Source organism: Mirounga leonina, unplaced genomic scaffold, assembly GCF_011800145.1.
Source record: "Mirounga leonina isolate KUSES-001 unplaced genomic scaffold, KU_Mleo_1.0 Mir_125, whole genome shotgun sequence".
NCBI lineage: Eukaryota > Metazoa > Chordata > Mammalia > Carnivora > Phocidae > Mirounga > Mirounga leonina.
The window spans coordinates 19,227,626-19,245,972 of record NW_023270305.1 but is presented as its reverse complement, the minus strand read 5'-3'; the positions used below and the strand labels follow the sequence as shown (position 1 = coordinate 19,245,972).

At 41.9% G+C, this 18,347-nt stretch overlaps 1 protein-coding gene across 1 annotated transcript in view; it reads right to left on the bottom strand.

Annotated features, from left to right (window-relative positions):
* Positions 1-18,347, bottom strand: part of LTBP1 (latent transforming growth factor beta binding protein 1) — a 392,439-nt gene that overhangs the window by 337,914 nt on the left and 36,178 nt on the right. Inside the window, exon 3 of the mRNA XM_035000535.1 lies at positions 10,121-10,418. Coding sequence (XP_034856426.1) covers positions 10,121-10,418 — 298 coding nt within the window. The remainder of the gene's footprint in view (positions 1-10,120; positions 10,419-18,347) is intronic.

The following is an 18,347-nucleotide window of genomic DNA, read 5'->3' as shown; positions in this document are numbered from 1 at the left end:
TCAGTTTGCAGCAAGTCCTTGAACAACTAATTCATTTCCAGTGCACAAATTTATTTCAACACAGAATAATCATATAGGAAATACATTATCAGGCTTAAGGGCCCCCATCAAATTATGGAAGAAAGGGGCATTCCTAGCCCTTTCCCGACTCCTCTCCATGTCTGCCCATCCCTTCCTAAACTTCCCCCAAGATGGCTGCAATCAGAGCCCGCAACCCACTTGTCTAGTGCTTGGGGCTGTTGTATGTCAAAAAGTACTTGTTTATGAGTGGTGTTGATTTTTCAATCCCAAGCTTCACAAGACTAAGGGCTTAAGGGCCCCTCCTGCTGCCTGAACAGCTCTAGGATTTTGGTTTTCCCCTCTTCCAGCCACTACAAGTGCCTGAGGGTGCTGGTCCCAAGACTTCAGAGAACAGTGGCGGCCACATTTAGGCCTTAAATCTATGTGAAGTGCTTAAATAAGGTCTGGCTATGCTATTAATTGAGGGTGATTTGATGATTATTTACTATCCCTTATCAGAGTCATAAGGTCTGGCTATGCTATTAATTGAGGGTGATTTGATGATTATTTACTATCCCTTATGATATGGCTCACTCTTGAGTATCAGGGAAGATCACAAAAACAAGACTGGGTCCTTGAGAAAATACTCTGGAAATCAGAATAATGGCTTTAGCATTATTACCAAAATAATTTTACCAAGCCCCTCAAAGATGTCCACATCCAAAACCTGTGAATATGTTAGGGTACCTGGCAAAAGGAAATTAAAGTTGCAAATAAAATTAAGGCTGCTAATCAGCTGACCCTGAGATGGGGAAAGTTATCCTGAATTATCCAGATGAGCCCAATATAATTACAAGTGTCCTTAAAAGTGGAAGAAGGAAGAGGCAGATGAAAGAGAACTGGGACAGCATAAGCACTCAGTAAATATAAGCTATCATTGTTAGTACACAACATCAAAACATCATCTTGATTTCTAGCAATGAAACTAGAGAGCAAACTCTATCCCAGCACTTGCGCTTTTTAATTACACACTTTGAGTTTCCAATTCCTTATGTACCTTTCATCAGAACTTAAACCCAGTCAGCTGCTGGTTCTATCTCAAAACTACCCCTGGCCAAGCTTTCCTCGTAGGACTCGGCGGGGTGCAGACAGGGCAATGCACAAGTGCCCTCCCCTCTCCTTCCCCTGCCTCCCCCACCCCCATCCCACAGTCCACTCTTCCCGCCAAGTCCCACTCAGGAAAAAAAGATTCCCTGCTTCCAGTTCCTCAAACACCATCTCACCCACCATCTTCCCTAAGTGCTGACAAACAAAATAGTGCTGACCAACAGATGATACTAATATGATCACACGTTATACAATGGATCATGAAGTCTTTCTCAAACCTTGGCATTGCTATGTCCCGTTGGGAGTGGTTTTCTGATGAACTCACAAAGGTCTTCTGGAATTCCCACACATACCTACCTCCACAGCATTATTCCTAAGAACCAAAACCTAGAAAAATTCCAAACATCCATCAAGAGCAGAATAAATAATAGACTGTGGTATATTCACACGATGAAATAGTCTCTGGCCCTGTACATGTGAACTCCAGCCACGCACAACCACATAGATGAATCTCAGACATAACAAGGAGTGAAAAAATATGCATTACATGATTCGTTGATAGATATGCTGTTGAAAAACTGGATTTCTGGTGTTAGAAGTCCAGACAACAGCTCCCTTTGGGAAGGAGGGAGAAGGCAGATCTAGGAACAAGGAGGCTTATGTGGTGCTGGCAATTTTCTACTCTGTGATGTGTATGGTACTTACAGGAGTGTGTTATCGCTTTGGGATAATCGCTAGGCTTAATGCACTTCTGATTTGTGGACTCTATGTATGTAATCTCAATTAAACTTCAATTTTTTAAGTTTAAAATATGCATATAAAATTATAAAAGCAATCACTGATTCAAATTATGAGTTCTCACCCCATCCCTACGGTGTCATAAAATGTACACTAAAATCCTTGGATTGAGTTTCTTTTCGTCAACTGTCTGCCACTGTGCCTTTTTTTCCACATCAGAAAGTAGGATCAAGACCTTCACTGCATAGACATGTTAGGTAGACCAGATACACCAGGAATGCAAAGGACTCTGCAAAACGTTCAGGGCTTTCCAAAGGCAAACAGCATTATTCCAAGAGAAAAAGGTTAACTCCTTGCAATATAGGTAGGTATTCATGAGACAATACTCAAACAAGGATTTAGACCTTATTTTTTTTCCTCTAGAAATAACTCAAAAAATGTATTAAACATTATTGTAGCCCTTCTGTGTACCTATGGTAATAAAGAGATGAAAGACTGTGTAGTGAGTGTTATGATAATGGGGAGTAGAAGAAGCTACAGAAGGGAGCCCTGTGGGACGATCAGCAGAGTAGGGAGTGAGGGTCAATACTGAGCAAGGTCCCCCCCCAGGCTGAGATATCATTTGGGGAAACTGCCCATTCAAGTATTGACCATTTTCTTGACTTCTTTCATAAGTTCAGGTAAGATCCCAATCTCAATAATTATGCTACAAAACCCTTAAAACTTCTCCCCAAAGTTTTAACTGTTGGTGTAGTTTTATAATGAAGGTTTCCCCCCCTTTCAGGGTAGTATGAGAAAGTCCAAATAAAGGGAATGAGCTTACATTTCACTGTTATTGTTGTTGCTGTTAATTAGGAGGAAGTACTGGAAAGAACATTACACTAAGCCCCCCACCCTTGTAGATATCACAGCATATCATTTTTGGGTTTTGGTTGTTTTTTGCTTTTTTTTTTTAAGATTCACAACCATGGTGCCAGGAAGGTAAGAACGGGGCAGAGATAAAGGACAGTGTGGCACTGTCTTCTCCACAGCCCAGACATCACTCAGCACTGCCTCCCATCCACTGACCCATGGTAAACGCAATGTATTCAGTTCTCAAGAACTTTGAAAGTGGAACCCATCATCTCAATGTGGATTCTAAAGGGCCTTGCCTATATTTAGAAAATATCTGGCATACTATGAGCTCACTTGATAAATATAGAACGCATTTGAATTACTCCTGTCTTTTAAAAGAACATTTGCTCATTTGCTTCCTTTCTCTTCACCGCATCCCTGGGAAGAAGAGAATGAAAAAGAGGGAGAGTTAACGCCATTAGATAAATGCAGTCCCCCTCCCCTGGACTGAGACATGACAGGATTTTTCCAGGGAAACGAACCACCATCCTCTCTAACATCAGGACACCATAAGATGATGAAAATAGCCATCACCAGGGAAGAAAAAAGATGGGACACATGTGGGCTCCCTAGATAGATTTGACATCCATATCCTGAGTAAAACCAGACTTCCTTCTCAAGCTCCAAGAGAGGGAACTGGGTACAGTGTCTCCTTCAAAAGTGCTTCCTCCTTATACCGTACAGATAACAGCTTTCATTTGGCAAAGCAGTGGTCATTTGTACCAACCCTCTCTAATGACCAAAAGACATTGGCAGCTAAAGAATGGTCCTCATGGGGCGCCTGGGTGGCTCAGTTGGTTAAGCGACTGCCTTCGGCTCAGGTCATGATCCTGGAGTCCCTGGATCGAGTCCCGCATCGGGCTCCCTGCTCGGCAGGGAGTCTGCTTCTCCCTCTGACCCTCCCCTCTCTCTGTGCTCTCTCTCATTCTCTCTCTCTCAAATAAATAAATAAAGTCTTTAAAAAAAAAAAAATTAAAGTGCATGCACTTTAATGTATGTAAAAAAAAAAAAAAAAAAGAATGGTCCTCATGACCTCCACTTGTGGTTCCATGGTCAGTGCCTATAACATCCATCATGATTAACATGGATAAAGACAGACATTTTGGGGCTCCTGGGTGGCTCAGTCGTTAAGCATCTGCCTTCGGCGCAGGTCATGATCCCAGGGTCCTGGGATCAAGCCCCACATCGGGCTCCCTGCTCGGCAGGAAGCCTGCTTCTCCCTCTCCCACTTCCTCTGCTTGTGTTCCCTCTCTCGCTGTGTCTCTCTCTGTCAAATAAATAAATAAAATCTTGAAAAAAAAAAAAAAAGACAAACATTTTACACAAGTCCAAACAGTCTCAGTGAGCAACGCTGAGGACTAACGATAAACTTTTATGGGGCACTTCAATATATATGTGAATAATTATACTGACAGGTGATGAAAAATTTCTGGAAAGCTGAACAGTTTTGAATTTTGCTCCTTTGTCGAGTCTCCCCGCCATAACTTAGAAGCATTAACACCTTTTTTTACAGAGGATGAAAGACAGACGCTAGAGATGCACCTGTGACCTAAAAGTGGCAATTCTTCAACAAATATGTTGACAGCTCCATACAGAGAACATCTACAGGATACAATCCTAAAGTAACCTGAAGTGTTAATATGGAATTTTCTAAGGACTTCCATATTATAAAGTCAAGAAGGAGTTCAAAGAATCGGAAGTGGCTGTCAAAATTTGCATTCAGGATGAGGAGGCAACATTTGGTCTTTTTTTAGCTTACAGAGTAGCTGTGATGTGGGCCAGCCAAAACTGGGAAAAGGAACACCATAATAATGAACAACTTCCATGAAAAGCATGAATGAAACTACCATCTACAGCAGTGACTACCACCAGGATGCCCTGGCCAGGGTCTTTCCAAACCAATACCTGACCAAGTGTCCAGACATGAACCACTGACACCCACTTGCTTTTAGTCCCTGACAGGGAAGAGAGAATGATCCCGCCTATTCATCCATAAAGCTCTGTCAGAGACTATCCATTCACCAAGTATCAACCACTTCAGACCTTGGAGATCCATGATATTACCAAAAAAACTTTCAAAAACAGCAGGATGAGAAGACTTCCACATCCCCCCTTCCTCCCACAGTCCCAAGCTTGGATCATACCTAATCCTCTTTACCTTTGCCTCCCACATTTCATGACATGCCAAGGTTTTTCACTTATAGGCACTCCTGAGTTCATGTCCTTCCTCTACACCTGTCACAGAACCATCCTCCAGTGACCTCTCAGACTAATCCACTGCAGATACCACAGCCAGATTAATTTTCCAAGGCAGAAAAAAAAAAATCACAGCCTTCCTCCCACTTGAAATTTTCTTTTGATTTGTTCTATTGTTGTTGTTACTCTTCATTACAGAAAACATCAAAAATAGAGTTCTGTGAGAAACCTCATGGACCCATCATCCAGCTTCAGTAATTATCTCCTCATGGCCAATCGTGTTACCTCTACACCTCAACCCACTGAATAATTTCAATCAAAGCTCAGACAGTGTATGACTTCATCTGCAAATACTTTAATATCATTCTCCTTACACAACTATAACATCTTCATCACAGACCCTCAAATCAATAATCATTCTTTTCTATCATTTAATTTCCAATCAATGTCATCATTTTCATGATTCACCTAATACATCATCATCTTTTTCTTTTATTTACAATTTTTCTTGAATCAGGATGGACATAGTCCAAACATTGTGATTAGTTAGCATGTTTCTTAAGCCTCTTTTAAACTATAGTTTCCCTCTGTATTCCTTTCTTTTTTTCTATTTTGCTTTGTTGTATCTTTTTGGAATTGTTCTGTTAAAATTTTAAGTGTTAAACTTGGTTTTTTAAACCAATCCTTAAAACCTTTTATTACCACTAGTCTGCATCTATATCAAGTTCCAATCAAATCATATCCTAAATGTAGTCTTTTTTGTTTTAAGTACATCCAAAAATTCTTTGATAATTTGTCCCTTCAAGCAGAGCAGCTTAATTTCACTCCTTTGAGGATGCACTCGACTTAGGGACTCACTTCTAATGAGTAGAATGTAGTGGAAGTGAAGGTGTGTATTTTCAAGACTGAAGACCACAAAGGCTCTGTGGCTTTCTCCTTGCTCTCTCCAGTGGGGGATCACTGGCCTTGGAGGAAGCCAGTGGCCATGCTGTGAGGACTCTCAGGCAGTTCTGCAGAGAGCTCCATGTTGAGAGGAAGTGAAGCATCCTGCTAACTAACGGCCATGGGCATGAGTGAACGCCAGCCCTGGTCGAGCCGCCCCTGCAGACTGCAACCTCATGACAGACACTGAGCCACAACCCCCAGCTAAGCACCTCCTGGGTTCCTTGCCTACAGAGACTGTCAGACAATAAATGTTTATTGTTTGAGGCTACAGAGTTTTGGAGTGATCTGTTACACAGCAGTAGGTAACTAATACATCATGATTTCTGATGTCACATCGTTGCCATTCCTGGAAATGCCCTTCTTATCCAGTTCTTTGTGTCCAAATTTCACCATTTTTTCAAGCTCACCTTCTCTAGAGCCATCCCTGGACCCCCAATTTCCCAACACTCCAAAATCTGGAAACAATTGCTCCTTCCTTTGATTTCCTAAAGAACTCGGTATCTGGTCCTAAGTCAAGCTCTCTAAAACCAATCTGGCCAAAGGTAAAACCAATTCATCTACGGCTCACCTACATAAAACGTGTAGTTTTAACATCACACAGTTTTACTAAAGTCACTGTTCCTGCAAACATGCCATGCACACACCCATCTTCAGGGTTCATGCTCTCACTTCCTTCAGGCCTTTGCTTAAATGTCACCTTCTCAGTTGGGTCTTCCCTGACAGCCGATTAAGACCACCAGAGCCCTCATGCCTTCCAACCCGGAACCCACACAGCACTCCTGACCCCTCACTACAATTTTCACCACAGCACTTATGATAATGGTTTAATTATGCCACTTTCAAATGTCTCCCACTTTGCAGACCATAAGCTCCGGGAAGGCAGACATTTTGTGTATTCGTTCATTCTGTACCCTGCACCCCTATAATGGTGCATGCATGGGACACAGAATGTGTTCAATAAGAGCTTGGGTAATAAATGATCAAGACTAAAGGGCTTCGTATGCCACATGATGAGTATAACACTAAATACACATTTTGATATTTTAGCTATCTTTATGTCTACAAGCACCTTAAGGGGGCTTCATCAATCTCCTTCAGTAGATAAAAATAAAACAAAACCTTGAAACCCCCTAAAGGAGGCAATCTTAAAAGAAAAAAAAAAAAAGGTAACTTAAGAATTGTTAAATCTTGGGCGCCTGGGTGGCTCAGTTGGTTAAGCAACTGCCTTCGGCTCAGGTCATGATCCTGGAGTCCCGGGATCGAGTCCCGCATCGGGCTCCCTGCTCGGCAGGGAGCCTGCTTCTGCCTCTGTCCCTCCCTCCTCTCATGTGCTCTCTCTCTCTCATTCTCTCGGTCTCAAATAAATAAATAAATAAATAATCTTAAAAAAAAGAATTGTTAAATCTCCCAAAAGTAGCCAAAAATGGTCCTATCATCTGTGTTCTTTGGCGGTTTGATTAAATAGGGTTTCACGTGATTAGGTCATTACCTAAAATCATCTGTGGGCCAACTGCACCCCTGCCTTGGCGTCTCTTGCAAGTTACAGCTCACAGATCATTTCAAAACCTCCTTAAAAGAGCAGAAATGGATCTTGTACATCTTAGTACGATGTATTAACGTATAAAAGTTTATTAAGAAATTGTCAGAATTAGGGCAACTGGGTGCCTCAGACGGTTAAGTATCTGCCTTCAGCTCAGGTCATGATCCCAAGGTCCTGGGATAGAGCCCCACATCGGGCTCCCTGCTCAGCAGGGAGTCTGCTTCTCCCTCTCCCCTTCTGTTCTCTCTCTCTCTCTCTCCCAAATAAATAAATAATACTTAAAAAAAAAAAAAAAAGGAAAGAAATTGTCAGAATTGTTAGTGTCTCAGGCTATCTCGTCTCTTTACCCAAAACCACACTGGAGGCACATCCACATACAAACGCCCTGTAACAATGGCATGGTTAAAAGGGTCTTCATTCAGCAGATGAAGCCTCTGAAGCAAATGTATCTACGGACTTATTTTTCCAAAGCCGTGTTCGAGCTGAAACCTTAGCCACCTCTTTGACTTACAACATTCTTCTCTAAATTATACTGCTGCTACAAAAAAAGAAAGAAAAAGTTCCTCCTTTATCTGACTTCTGACATATGGTTCTTACTAACAATCTATATATACACATCACAGAGGGTCAAATTGTAACAGTAGATGGTGATATTCAAGATGAATGAGATCGCTTGTAAATTACTTCACAGTTTATGTAAGTAGTAACGCAAGAAAAAAAATAATCGCAATGCACGGTAACCTGACTCTCGATTGCCAAGGCACTGTTCAGCACGGAACTCTTCTTTGTTTTTAAGATGCAGGACAATGCTGGACGAGAGATGTCTAGCTAGGGTATCCCCAAAGCTTTGTATCATTTCAAGGACACACAGTTACATTCATGTTCTGGCCCGAAAAAGCACCACTATCTTTTAGAGAAAGCATCAGCAAATCATAAGAATTCTTATATTCTTATGATTATTTTTTAATGGTTGAAAGGGGGGGAAAAACAAAAGAAGAATATCGGGTGACACATGAAATTTATACGAAATCCAAATTTCAGTGTCCATCAATAAAGTTTTATTGGATCAGTCACACGTGTCCGTTTATTCACCATCTACGGCTGCTTTTGTGTTAAACGGCAGAGTTGAGAAGCTACAACAGAAACCATATGTCCCACAAAGCTGAAAATATTTATGACCTGGCCCTTTACAGAAAAAGTTGCCATCCTCTACTTCAGGGCACGGATGCTGAATCTTACCTGCCTCTATTTAAAGCCTAACATGTGTTAATATTATTCACTTATTAAGTGTGTGACCTTGACCAAATTACATAACCACTCTGTACCCTCAGTTTCCCTACCTGTAAAAGGGGGGCTAATCATTGTACCCACCTTCTGGGGTCACTGTGAGTTGTAAATTAGGAATACAGACAAAGCACTTGAAAAGAGTCCCCGACATGCAGTAAGCCGTGACCACAGATTCGCTGGAACCACCAATCCTTCTTGTTGCAGGCTGCAGGATGTGTTCTCCAAGGGAAATGCTAGCAAAGTGGTTAGATTTCAAACTAGCCCCCCGAATCTGTTTACCATGGTAGAACTGAAGGATAAGAAGAAATGAGAGAAAAAAATGAAAGAAAAACAGAATGAAGAGCAGTGAGGAGGGAATAAGAAGACAGAGGAAAAAGTATGAGGACCCCACTCAGCAGGGACAGTAGGTGGCCTGCTTGATGGGGAAGCATAAATTAGGGTAATTTCATCTATACTAGCAGATTAAATAACTTCTGTGGGCTGCCTAGGTACTAATCACCATGTGGAAGCTGTCTCTAGGGGGGGAAAGTATTCTAAACTCCCAGCAAGTGACTTACAAATGAACCTCTGGGTCAAGCCCATTTTCAAGTGGAGAACTTCCTGTATTTTACATTCCTAGACAAATGACAAGTGAGAGATGCAGTACCTTCTACATCTTGTTATACATGTCGAGTAGCTAATTAAAAGGAAGCAACGTGCGTAAGGACGCTGGGCGGCGAGGAGGTGCTCCTCGGGCCACTCAGAGGAGGGCAGGGATAAGCAGTCTTATCCAGGAGTCCTCATTGTGTTCAGAATGGCATTTACTTCCAAACACTAAGAAAAAACCACGTTCCCATAAATAGAACACAGGCTCATTCACCAAAAATGGACCTGGGTGGCAACTGGGAGGAAAACATGGTGTTAATAGAAGAGACACTTAACCTGCTACTGAGGTTGAGAAATGCTCTTCCCCAGGGCTTCCGCTCACTTGAATACCTTCTCTGTGCAGAGCGGAGCTCCTGCCATTTCCATGTATCTTCGCAAACTTCCCTCACTGTTTCCCTTCAATTATTTCAAAACTCTAGACACTTCCCCCCACCCCTAAAAAAGAAGAATTTTTTAACTCACAACTGCACCACAAACAACTATCTTTCTTATTCCTGTCCCACCTTGATTCCCCTAGTCCTCTCCAATGCTTTGGTTTACATTTATGGTCAATCTTCCCTGCAGAGGCTAAACACACATACCAAATACGTTTAAGAGACTTGATGTGTAAGCATAACATGTAAAACCTTAAGGAAAGAAAAGACATCATTATCCAAGTGATTTTAGCAAATTGTGCAGGAAAAGCAGAGTGACTGAAAGCAGGGCATGCAGGGCATCCAGGACAATAATTAAGGTGCTCCTGAGTGGAGGCAAATTGAAAACACTCACTGAGAATGAATCTGCTGGGAGAGTCCTATTGAAGGCTTCGGCTTGAGGGTCAAGGTCATCTGGGCCATGGGGCTGACTCGTGGTAGACTGTCTGCCTTCTTCAATGAAGTGTGTTTTGCTGCTTGCTCAGGAGGGACCCAGGAGGAAGCAGCCCCAGGACTCTGCCCCCCAAAGCCTGGTGACGAGGTGTCCTGGGCAGCTGTGGTCTCACAGGCCTTGCCCTTGGTCCCCGGTTTACACACACAGAGTTGAGGCCGGAGACACATCCCTCCGTTCTGGCACGGTGGAACACAGCTTGCTGCAGAAAGACAACAGAAGACATGACTTTGAAGAAAAGCATTATAGACATCACAAATTCTTCCAAAGCCTTCACGTTAGCACCAGGATTTCCCCCCCCAAAAAAAAACTGTATTTAAAAACACGATGGAGGGCGCCTGGGTGGCTCAGATGGTTGAGCGTCTGCCTTCGGCTCAGGTCATGATCCCAGGGTCCTGGGATCGAGTCCCACATCGGGCTCCCGGCTCGGCGGGGAGCCTGCTTCTCCCTCTGACCCTCTCCCCTCTCATGCTGTTTCTCTCTCGCTCGCTCTCTAAAAAATAAATAAAATCTTTAAAAAAAATAAAAATAAAAATAAAAACACGATGGAGGGGCACCTGGGTGGCTTGGTCAATTAAGCATCCAACTCCTGGTTTTGGCTCAGGTCATGATCTCAGGGCCGGGAGCTCAAGCCCGCGTCCCTCTGCCCCTCCCCCACCACCACTCACACTGTTTCTAAAAAATAATTTTAAAAAAACATGATGGAAAAGATGATGATAGCTAATATTTATTAATGGCTTCTTATGTGCCAGGCACTGTTCTAATGAGGTATCAACAATTTAATCCCCCAGCAACTGCTGTAAGTCGATGTTTTATTTTGCCTATTTTACTGATGAAGAAACAGACACAGGGTTATGTAACTTGCCAAAGGTCACACGATTATGAGTAAATAGAAGAGCTGGGAACTGAATCCAAGTGAACTGGCTGCAACATCATCATTCTTAACCACTTTATTAGAATGCCTCTCAGAAATGCATCAGAAACAAAGGAAAAGCTTAAGAAAATGCTTTGCCCTTCTTTTGTAAGCTGTGCTCTGTAGCTCAAGTTTAAATTTTAGATATCCAAACAAGACTCGGCAAAAAAAGCCCAAGTCCCATCTCAAACTCCAAAAAGTGCAACAGTCTTCATCTGGCATAAGCTTTTTGAGCTTGGAGTGACTGTTTGAGAAATGGAATCCAACCCACTTTTTTGTTTTTAAGGACAGAAGGATGCCCAGATTGAGAAGCATCCAACATACACTTTTATACTTTTGTTTTTAAAAGCCAGTGCCCCGTATACCATTCCTCCTGTTACAATGAAAGGCAACCAAAAAGAAATGAGCTCTTTATCTCCTTTTTGATAGGATGCATATACTCTGAATCACCAGAACTGCAGTTAGAGTTTTCAAGTTGGCAGGCCTATGGGCCATGGTTAAGGTAAGTGGATTTCATCATAGGCAAGGTACTAGAGGAGTTTAGAGGTGACTGACTTAAATTTAATTAGGTTGATGTTATAGTCCAACAGACAGGATTCCTTCAGTTTCTTCTTTGTTTGTCCAAATGCACTGATTTACGCCAACTGACTTTGTTATCAGTCCACTTTTGACTTCAACTCTTGGTCCTCGGGCAGATCACACTACTGCATCTCCCATAAAATTCAATGTCAGATTCAGTCCACAGATATTTACAAAATAGATGAGGGATATGAACCAGAGCAGGCTCAGTTATGGACGAGCCAAATGACCACAACTAAAAGCTCTTTGACCTCCTGTTCTTCTATAAAAGAGAAAAGATACTTTTCCCATCTTCCTACAATATGATTCCTATTAGTTACAGCCAATAATGATAAGAAATGACCATCAAGTGCCAGAACACTAGGCTGACAACTTTTCCAAAAGTGGGAAAGGATTCTTAAAAAGCAAAGAAAAATGCAGCCAACTCCCTTGGTGACCTTGGGGTAAGTTATTTAACCTTGGCCTCTGCACCTGTACATGTTTGGGGGCAGGAGGAGGGCAGTAACTGCTTTTTCTAAAATGGTCCCCAAGAGCTCTTACCAAATTAGGCTTCTAGAATTCAAAGCCCAAAACTATGCAGTTCCAGGGTTCAGGATTCTAATTTATCAGCATTTTCTTGGCCAACTGATGATCACTGGGTCCCTACCAGGCCACGGTTATTTATGGAATGTCACAGGAATGGAAATGGGCTCCACCCAGCGAGAACAGAAGTGGCCACAAGGGAGAACAGGACTGGGCTTTCAAAGCTAAGCCTGTGCCAGACATCAGCCCCCAGGCACTTTCATGTGTACATTCTCTTCATGCTTTCAATTAGAAACATGTTTCATTTAAACATCTGAAAATGATTTCCGCTTCTCCTCCCTCCCAAGGTGTACTGCAAACGTCCCCTCATCTACCAGGAAGGCTGCACAGAGCAGCTTACAAAAGTTGGTACCTAGACAGGGGCCAATCATGAAATCTTCCAAAACACCACTGAGAACACACAACAAGAACCTACCTTTAGGAGAACATGGATGGAGCGGAAGTGTAAAAGGGTAGAGATTTTTTTAACTCTTCATACTTGGTAGAGTGTGGGAGGCAGGGAAAGGATTTTAAACGAACTTACAAAAATTTTTTACTGTAAGATAAAGAGTATGTTATATAGTAGTATGACTGGATACACTATGACCCTTTTGCAGTAAATGTTGAAAGAAGAGTAAGGAGAATGACTAGACAATGGTCTCGTCCACCTACCCCAGGAAGGCCCTGGCAGCAACTCCCTGGAACACACAGATGTGGGGGGAGGGGGAGCTGGCTTGACCTGGGGCAGGGGGTGGGGGGAGGAGGTGAGTGGGTTACAGTCCCTAATTGCCAAGATAAGCCCCTCACCTTGCATGAAAAGAAAAGCAAAACTCATGTCCTGCAACCACATTTTGTCAGGCCATTTTTCCTTGGAAATTGGGACCTCACGCAGTCGTGGTTCTCGCTTCCCAAAGCGTGGTGTCTGGACCAGCGGCAGCATCACATGGAAGCACTTTAGAAATGCACGTTCTCGGGCCGTCTGGGGCCTGCTAAATCTGGAACTGCAGTCCAGCAGTTTGACCGCCCTCTAGATGAGTCAGATGCATCCTCAAGTTTGAAAACCACGGACATACAGTGTTTGGAAACTGGCACTCTTCCAGCAGCACGTTTTTGAGGATTTTTTTTTCCTAATTCCACTATCATTAACATACGGTGTTATATTAGCTTCAGGTGTACAATACAGCGATTCAACAATTCCACACATTAGGATTTATATTTTTATAATGGCAAATTTGGTGTTTTCACACTACAGTTGCATTTATTTTCTTGAATTCTTGCTGTGATAAATGTGTTTGTTTTATGTTGTTGCCCTTTTATTTTTAATGCAAAAAAAATTTAAAAACTTTCCATGTGACCAAATTCCCAAGATGATTATGGGTCCCTTCCAAAAGCCTATTTATCACCATCTACTTCCGAAGTAAAAATTTGTAGGCACTTAGGAGAAAACAGTTATTCTAACCAAGGCACTGAAGTATGTGGAATATTATAAATAAATGTTACAGAAGCACTTTAAAAATACTTTTCCACCAGTTGATTCTGCATTTGCCCAGCCAGAAGTGGCTCAACACAATGAGTAAACACTACATCAAGATCTTATCAGGGGGCTGGGCCTCCGTTCTCAGGCTTTGCAGCACTTTAGAATCACCTGGGGAGCTTTTAAAACTCTCAAAACCCAAGACTAACAGCAGGCTCTGAATCAGAATCTCGGGGCGGGGGGGGGGGGGGGGGGGGGGGGGGGGGGCCGCTCAGACATCAGTTCTGGTTTTTGCTTTTTGTTTTTTTAAAGTCTCCAGGTGATTGCAATGTGCAGCCAAACTCGAATAAAATCCTAATCCAGACTTACTGACAGACTGGGTTTCGTAAAATGCAGCTCTTTGGATTTTTTCTCCTTCACTCAAAAGCTTTCAGCGCATGTTAGCTGCCCATGAGATATATTTAAGACCCTCTACACCTGCCCCCAACCCCCTTTCCATCCTCATTGCCCCCGGCCCATCTCTGCAGAAGCCCACCACTCCTTGTCTCTGCACACGGTGCCCTGTCCTGAAACACAGGCCCCTCAGGCTCTTGTTCGTGTGAATTCCCTCCACCTCTACGAAGTCCTTACCAAATGCCCGCCCGCCCCTACCACAATCTGTTCATCACCCAAACTCCCAACCCCTCTCACCATTCCTATCACAGTCCCCATGTACTGCCACACATCATTCATCAGCTCTCAACAAGTTCTCTCAATCCCCAAACTACATTATCAACTGTGAGGTCAGTTAATTGGCTCATGTAGAACTTTCTGTAGCCTAGGACGGCAGCTTTAACTTCATCCTGGTCAACCAGCTGGTGTGAAAGCAGAGCCACTCCTTTCCCAAGGATGCTGGGATTTGAGAACATCTATAAAGGGAATATAATCAGTAGGCTCCTAATCCGTTACATCATAACGTCTACACCTCCAGACTTCCATTTGCATGTTGCATCTTTGATCAAATCTCCAATCCTTCAAAGATGTTTTTAAACAAAAACTAGTATTAAAATATACTCTGCTAATGTATAAGATCTGCAGCAGCATTTAAACAATATGCTGTTAGGGGTACCTGGGTGGCCCAATCAGTTAAGCGTCTGCCTTCAGCTCAGGTCATGATCTCAGGGTCCTGGGATCAAGTCCCATGTTGGGCTCCCTGCTCAGCAGGGAGCCTGCTTCTCCCTTTCCCTCTGCCCCTTCCCCCACCCCCACTTGTGTGCACAGGCTCGCACTCTCTCTCAAAACCTTAAAAATAAATATAAATAAACAAACAATATGATGTTAAAGAAACCATTTCAGAAGCCCAGACCCAATGTGTTCCAGAAGAACTGTGAAGGGATGTGACGCTCTGAAACAAGCTGGTTGAGGACTAACAGAAAGAACATCACAATGCACTGGTAGGAGCTGTGATAAGTTACTAAGCTTCCAGTGGAAAAGCATGTTAAGGGGATTAGCCTAAGAAGTTCAGATGCAATAGATACAAAAAGGAGCTTCTGTGAGGTACGTGCACACAGAAATAGTTCGGAGATCTATAGACTGTCCCCTGAGCCTTCACCTGATCCTAAGCTGCACAGGCATAGGGCAGATCACCAGGAGGCCAGGACCTGTATGGTGCAAATTCCCAATCCTGCCCTCACCAGAGTCAGGACATTCATCAGAGTCTCCAGAATTAAACTTCTTTAAAGAGGACAGCAAGGGAGATGGATGGGGTGTGGGCTAGATGGGTGATGGGTATTAAAGAGGACACTTGATGTGATGAGCACTGAGTGTTGTATTTAAGTGATGAGTCACTGAATTATACTCCAGAAACCAATACTGCACTGTAGTTTAACTAAAATTTAAATTAAAAAAATAAATAAAGAGGATAGCAAGACCTCAATGTCAAAATCAGGCAAGAACAGTATATGAAAGAAAACTAACACACAAATCAGTTAAGAACACAGATACAAAATACTTAAATATTAGTATTTCAAAAACAGAAAAGCAAGCAGAATTCCAGATATACAGGATGGCTTTAATGTCAGCAAATCCGTATATGGAATTCCCCATGTTAAAAAATTAAATGAGAACTTATCTCAATGAATGCAGAAAATCTTCCAATAAAATTCATCACTACTCATAATAACAAAAGAAACTGTTAGCCAACTAGGAATACAAGGGGATTTCCTTGTTCTGCTAAACAGTACCTACACCAAATCCCACAACAAACAGCATACCAAAACCTACAGCAAATACTATGACGAAACTATAGAAGCATTCCCATCAAAGTTGGAAACATAGAGTCTAAATGCCTACAATAACCTCTAATAGTTGATGTTGTATTGCAGGTTCCAGCCAACAGGGCGAAAGAAGAAAAAGAAATAAAAAGTCTAAGAACTGGAAGGAAGAAACAAGTTTATCATTATTTTCAATTTAAGTAAAATGTCTATGTAAATAAAAAGATTCTACAATCTATTGTAGGTGATAATGCAGAACTGGTTCAGACAGAGAAACAGATCAATACAACGTGATATAAAGCTTAGAAACAGACTAAACCATGGAGTCTTGCAATGTGATAGAGATACAACAAATCTGTAGAGAAACAATGGACTACTTAATGGTGTTGGAAAACAGACATTCATCTAAAAATTAAAATCTGAGCCCTGCCCACATAAGAATATACATTCTAGATCTTTAAAAACTTTAAAAGAGGGTGCTAGGTGGCTCAGTCGGTTGAGCGACTGCCTTCAGCTCAGGTCATGATCCTGGAGTGCCAGGATCGAGTCCCGCATCGGGCTCCCTGCTCAGCGGGGGGTCTGCTTCTCCCTCTGACCCTGCCCCCCTCTCATGCTCTCTCTCCCTCACTGTCTCTGTCTCTCAAATAAATAAATAAAATCTTTTAAAAAAAATTTTTTTAAAGAAAATGTGAGAGAATCTCTTCATGATTTGGGGTAAGGAAGAATTTCTCAAATCTGAAACAGTAAGTAAAAATCAAAAAAGGATTGATGAACTTGACTACATCCAAAGAGAGAGAGAATCTTAAGCAGACTCCATGCCCAGTCCAGAGCCCGATGTGGGGCTCAATCTCACAACCCTGAGATCATGACCTGAGTGAAAATCAAGAGTCAGATGCTTAACCGACTGAGCCACCCAGGTCCCCAAACTTGACTAGATCATAATTTAAAAGACACTATGTACAAAATTGAAAGACAAATGACAAAGAAAAGACACTTGCAATAGATTTAACAAAGGATTATAACCAGATATATCAGGAATTCCTAAAAATCAAAAGAAATACAAAAAACGGACAAAAGATATGAATTGGTTATTCACAGATGATGAAATGGGAGTGGCAAATAAATGTGAAAAGATATTCAACCTCTCCAATTATCTGAGAACTGCAAATCAGAACAACAGTGAGATGCAATTCTGCAGTCAAGAGACTGGCAGTAAGTCCGTCACCACCCAGTGTTAGCAAAGATATAGGGAGATGGGAAGTCTTAGATACCGCTCGCAGGTTATTTTTTATTGACCTCTGTGAAAAGCAATTTGGCAGTATTTAGTAAGGTTCTAATGTGAAAACCCTAAGAGCCAGCAATTTCACTTCTGGGCTGTCATGTATTCAAAGAATGTGCACTGCACACCAGGAACAGTAGGAAAATATTGGCATTGATAAACTGTGGTATATTCATACACTATACAGCAGTTAAATCATGATCCAGATCTATACAGCCACATGGAGGGATCTTGAAAATAACATTCACTGAGAAATTACATGAGGCTACTTTATGATACTGTTCTTTATATGATAATAACTGTCCATGCAATTTTTAAAATATATAAAATACTAGTCATTTTTATAGACATATGAAATCAACAAAAGCATAAAAATGTACTGGATTCACACTAAATTCATGACAGTGACAACCTCTTAGAAAGAAGTAGAACAATACTAGCAAAGAAAATAAATCACTTTACTGGAATTTTTTTCTTAGAGGAAAGATGAGTAGCAAATATGACAATGAGCCTACTTATATTAGCTGTGCGTAGTATATAAACAGGGATTTATTACTGTACCCTTTGTACTTTTCTGTATATTTTTCAAAACAAAAGGTATAGAAGTTCAGACTCCGAACTATTTTGTTAGTTATTAACCATCTTCTCTAACAGTATAATTTTATTTTGTGCACTAATGCTAGTACATATGTATGATAAATACTAGTTTAAGGTAAGTTTAAAAAAACAATGCCACAGAAGGCAATTAAGAATTGAAGGCAGTGAGTCTACGGCCATCCCACCCTGAATGCGCCCAATCTCCTCTGATCTCAGAAGAATTGAAGGCAGTGAAAACCTGTTCCTTAAGCAGAGAGTGAAGAGGTGCTAATGAGGATGAGGCAGGTCAGTGTCAGAAACTGCCCCCATGACAATGATGAACTCAGTCTGCAAATCCTGGGCTTGCAGGAAGCTGACATTAAGATACGGGTGAAGACACCAGTCAGAATGGCTAAAATTAACAAGTCAGGAAACGACAGATGTTGGCGGGGATGCGGAGAAAGGGGAACCCTCCTACACTGTTGGTGGGAATGCAA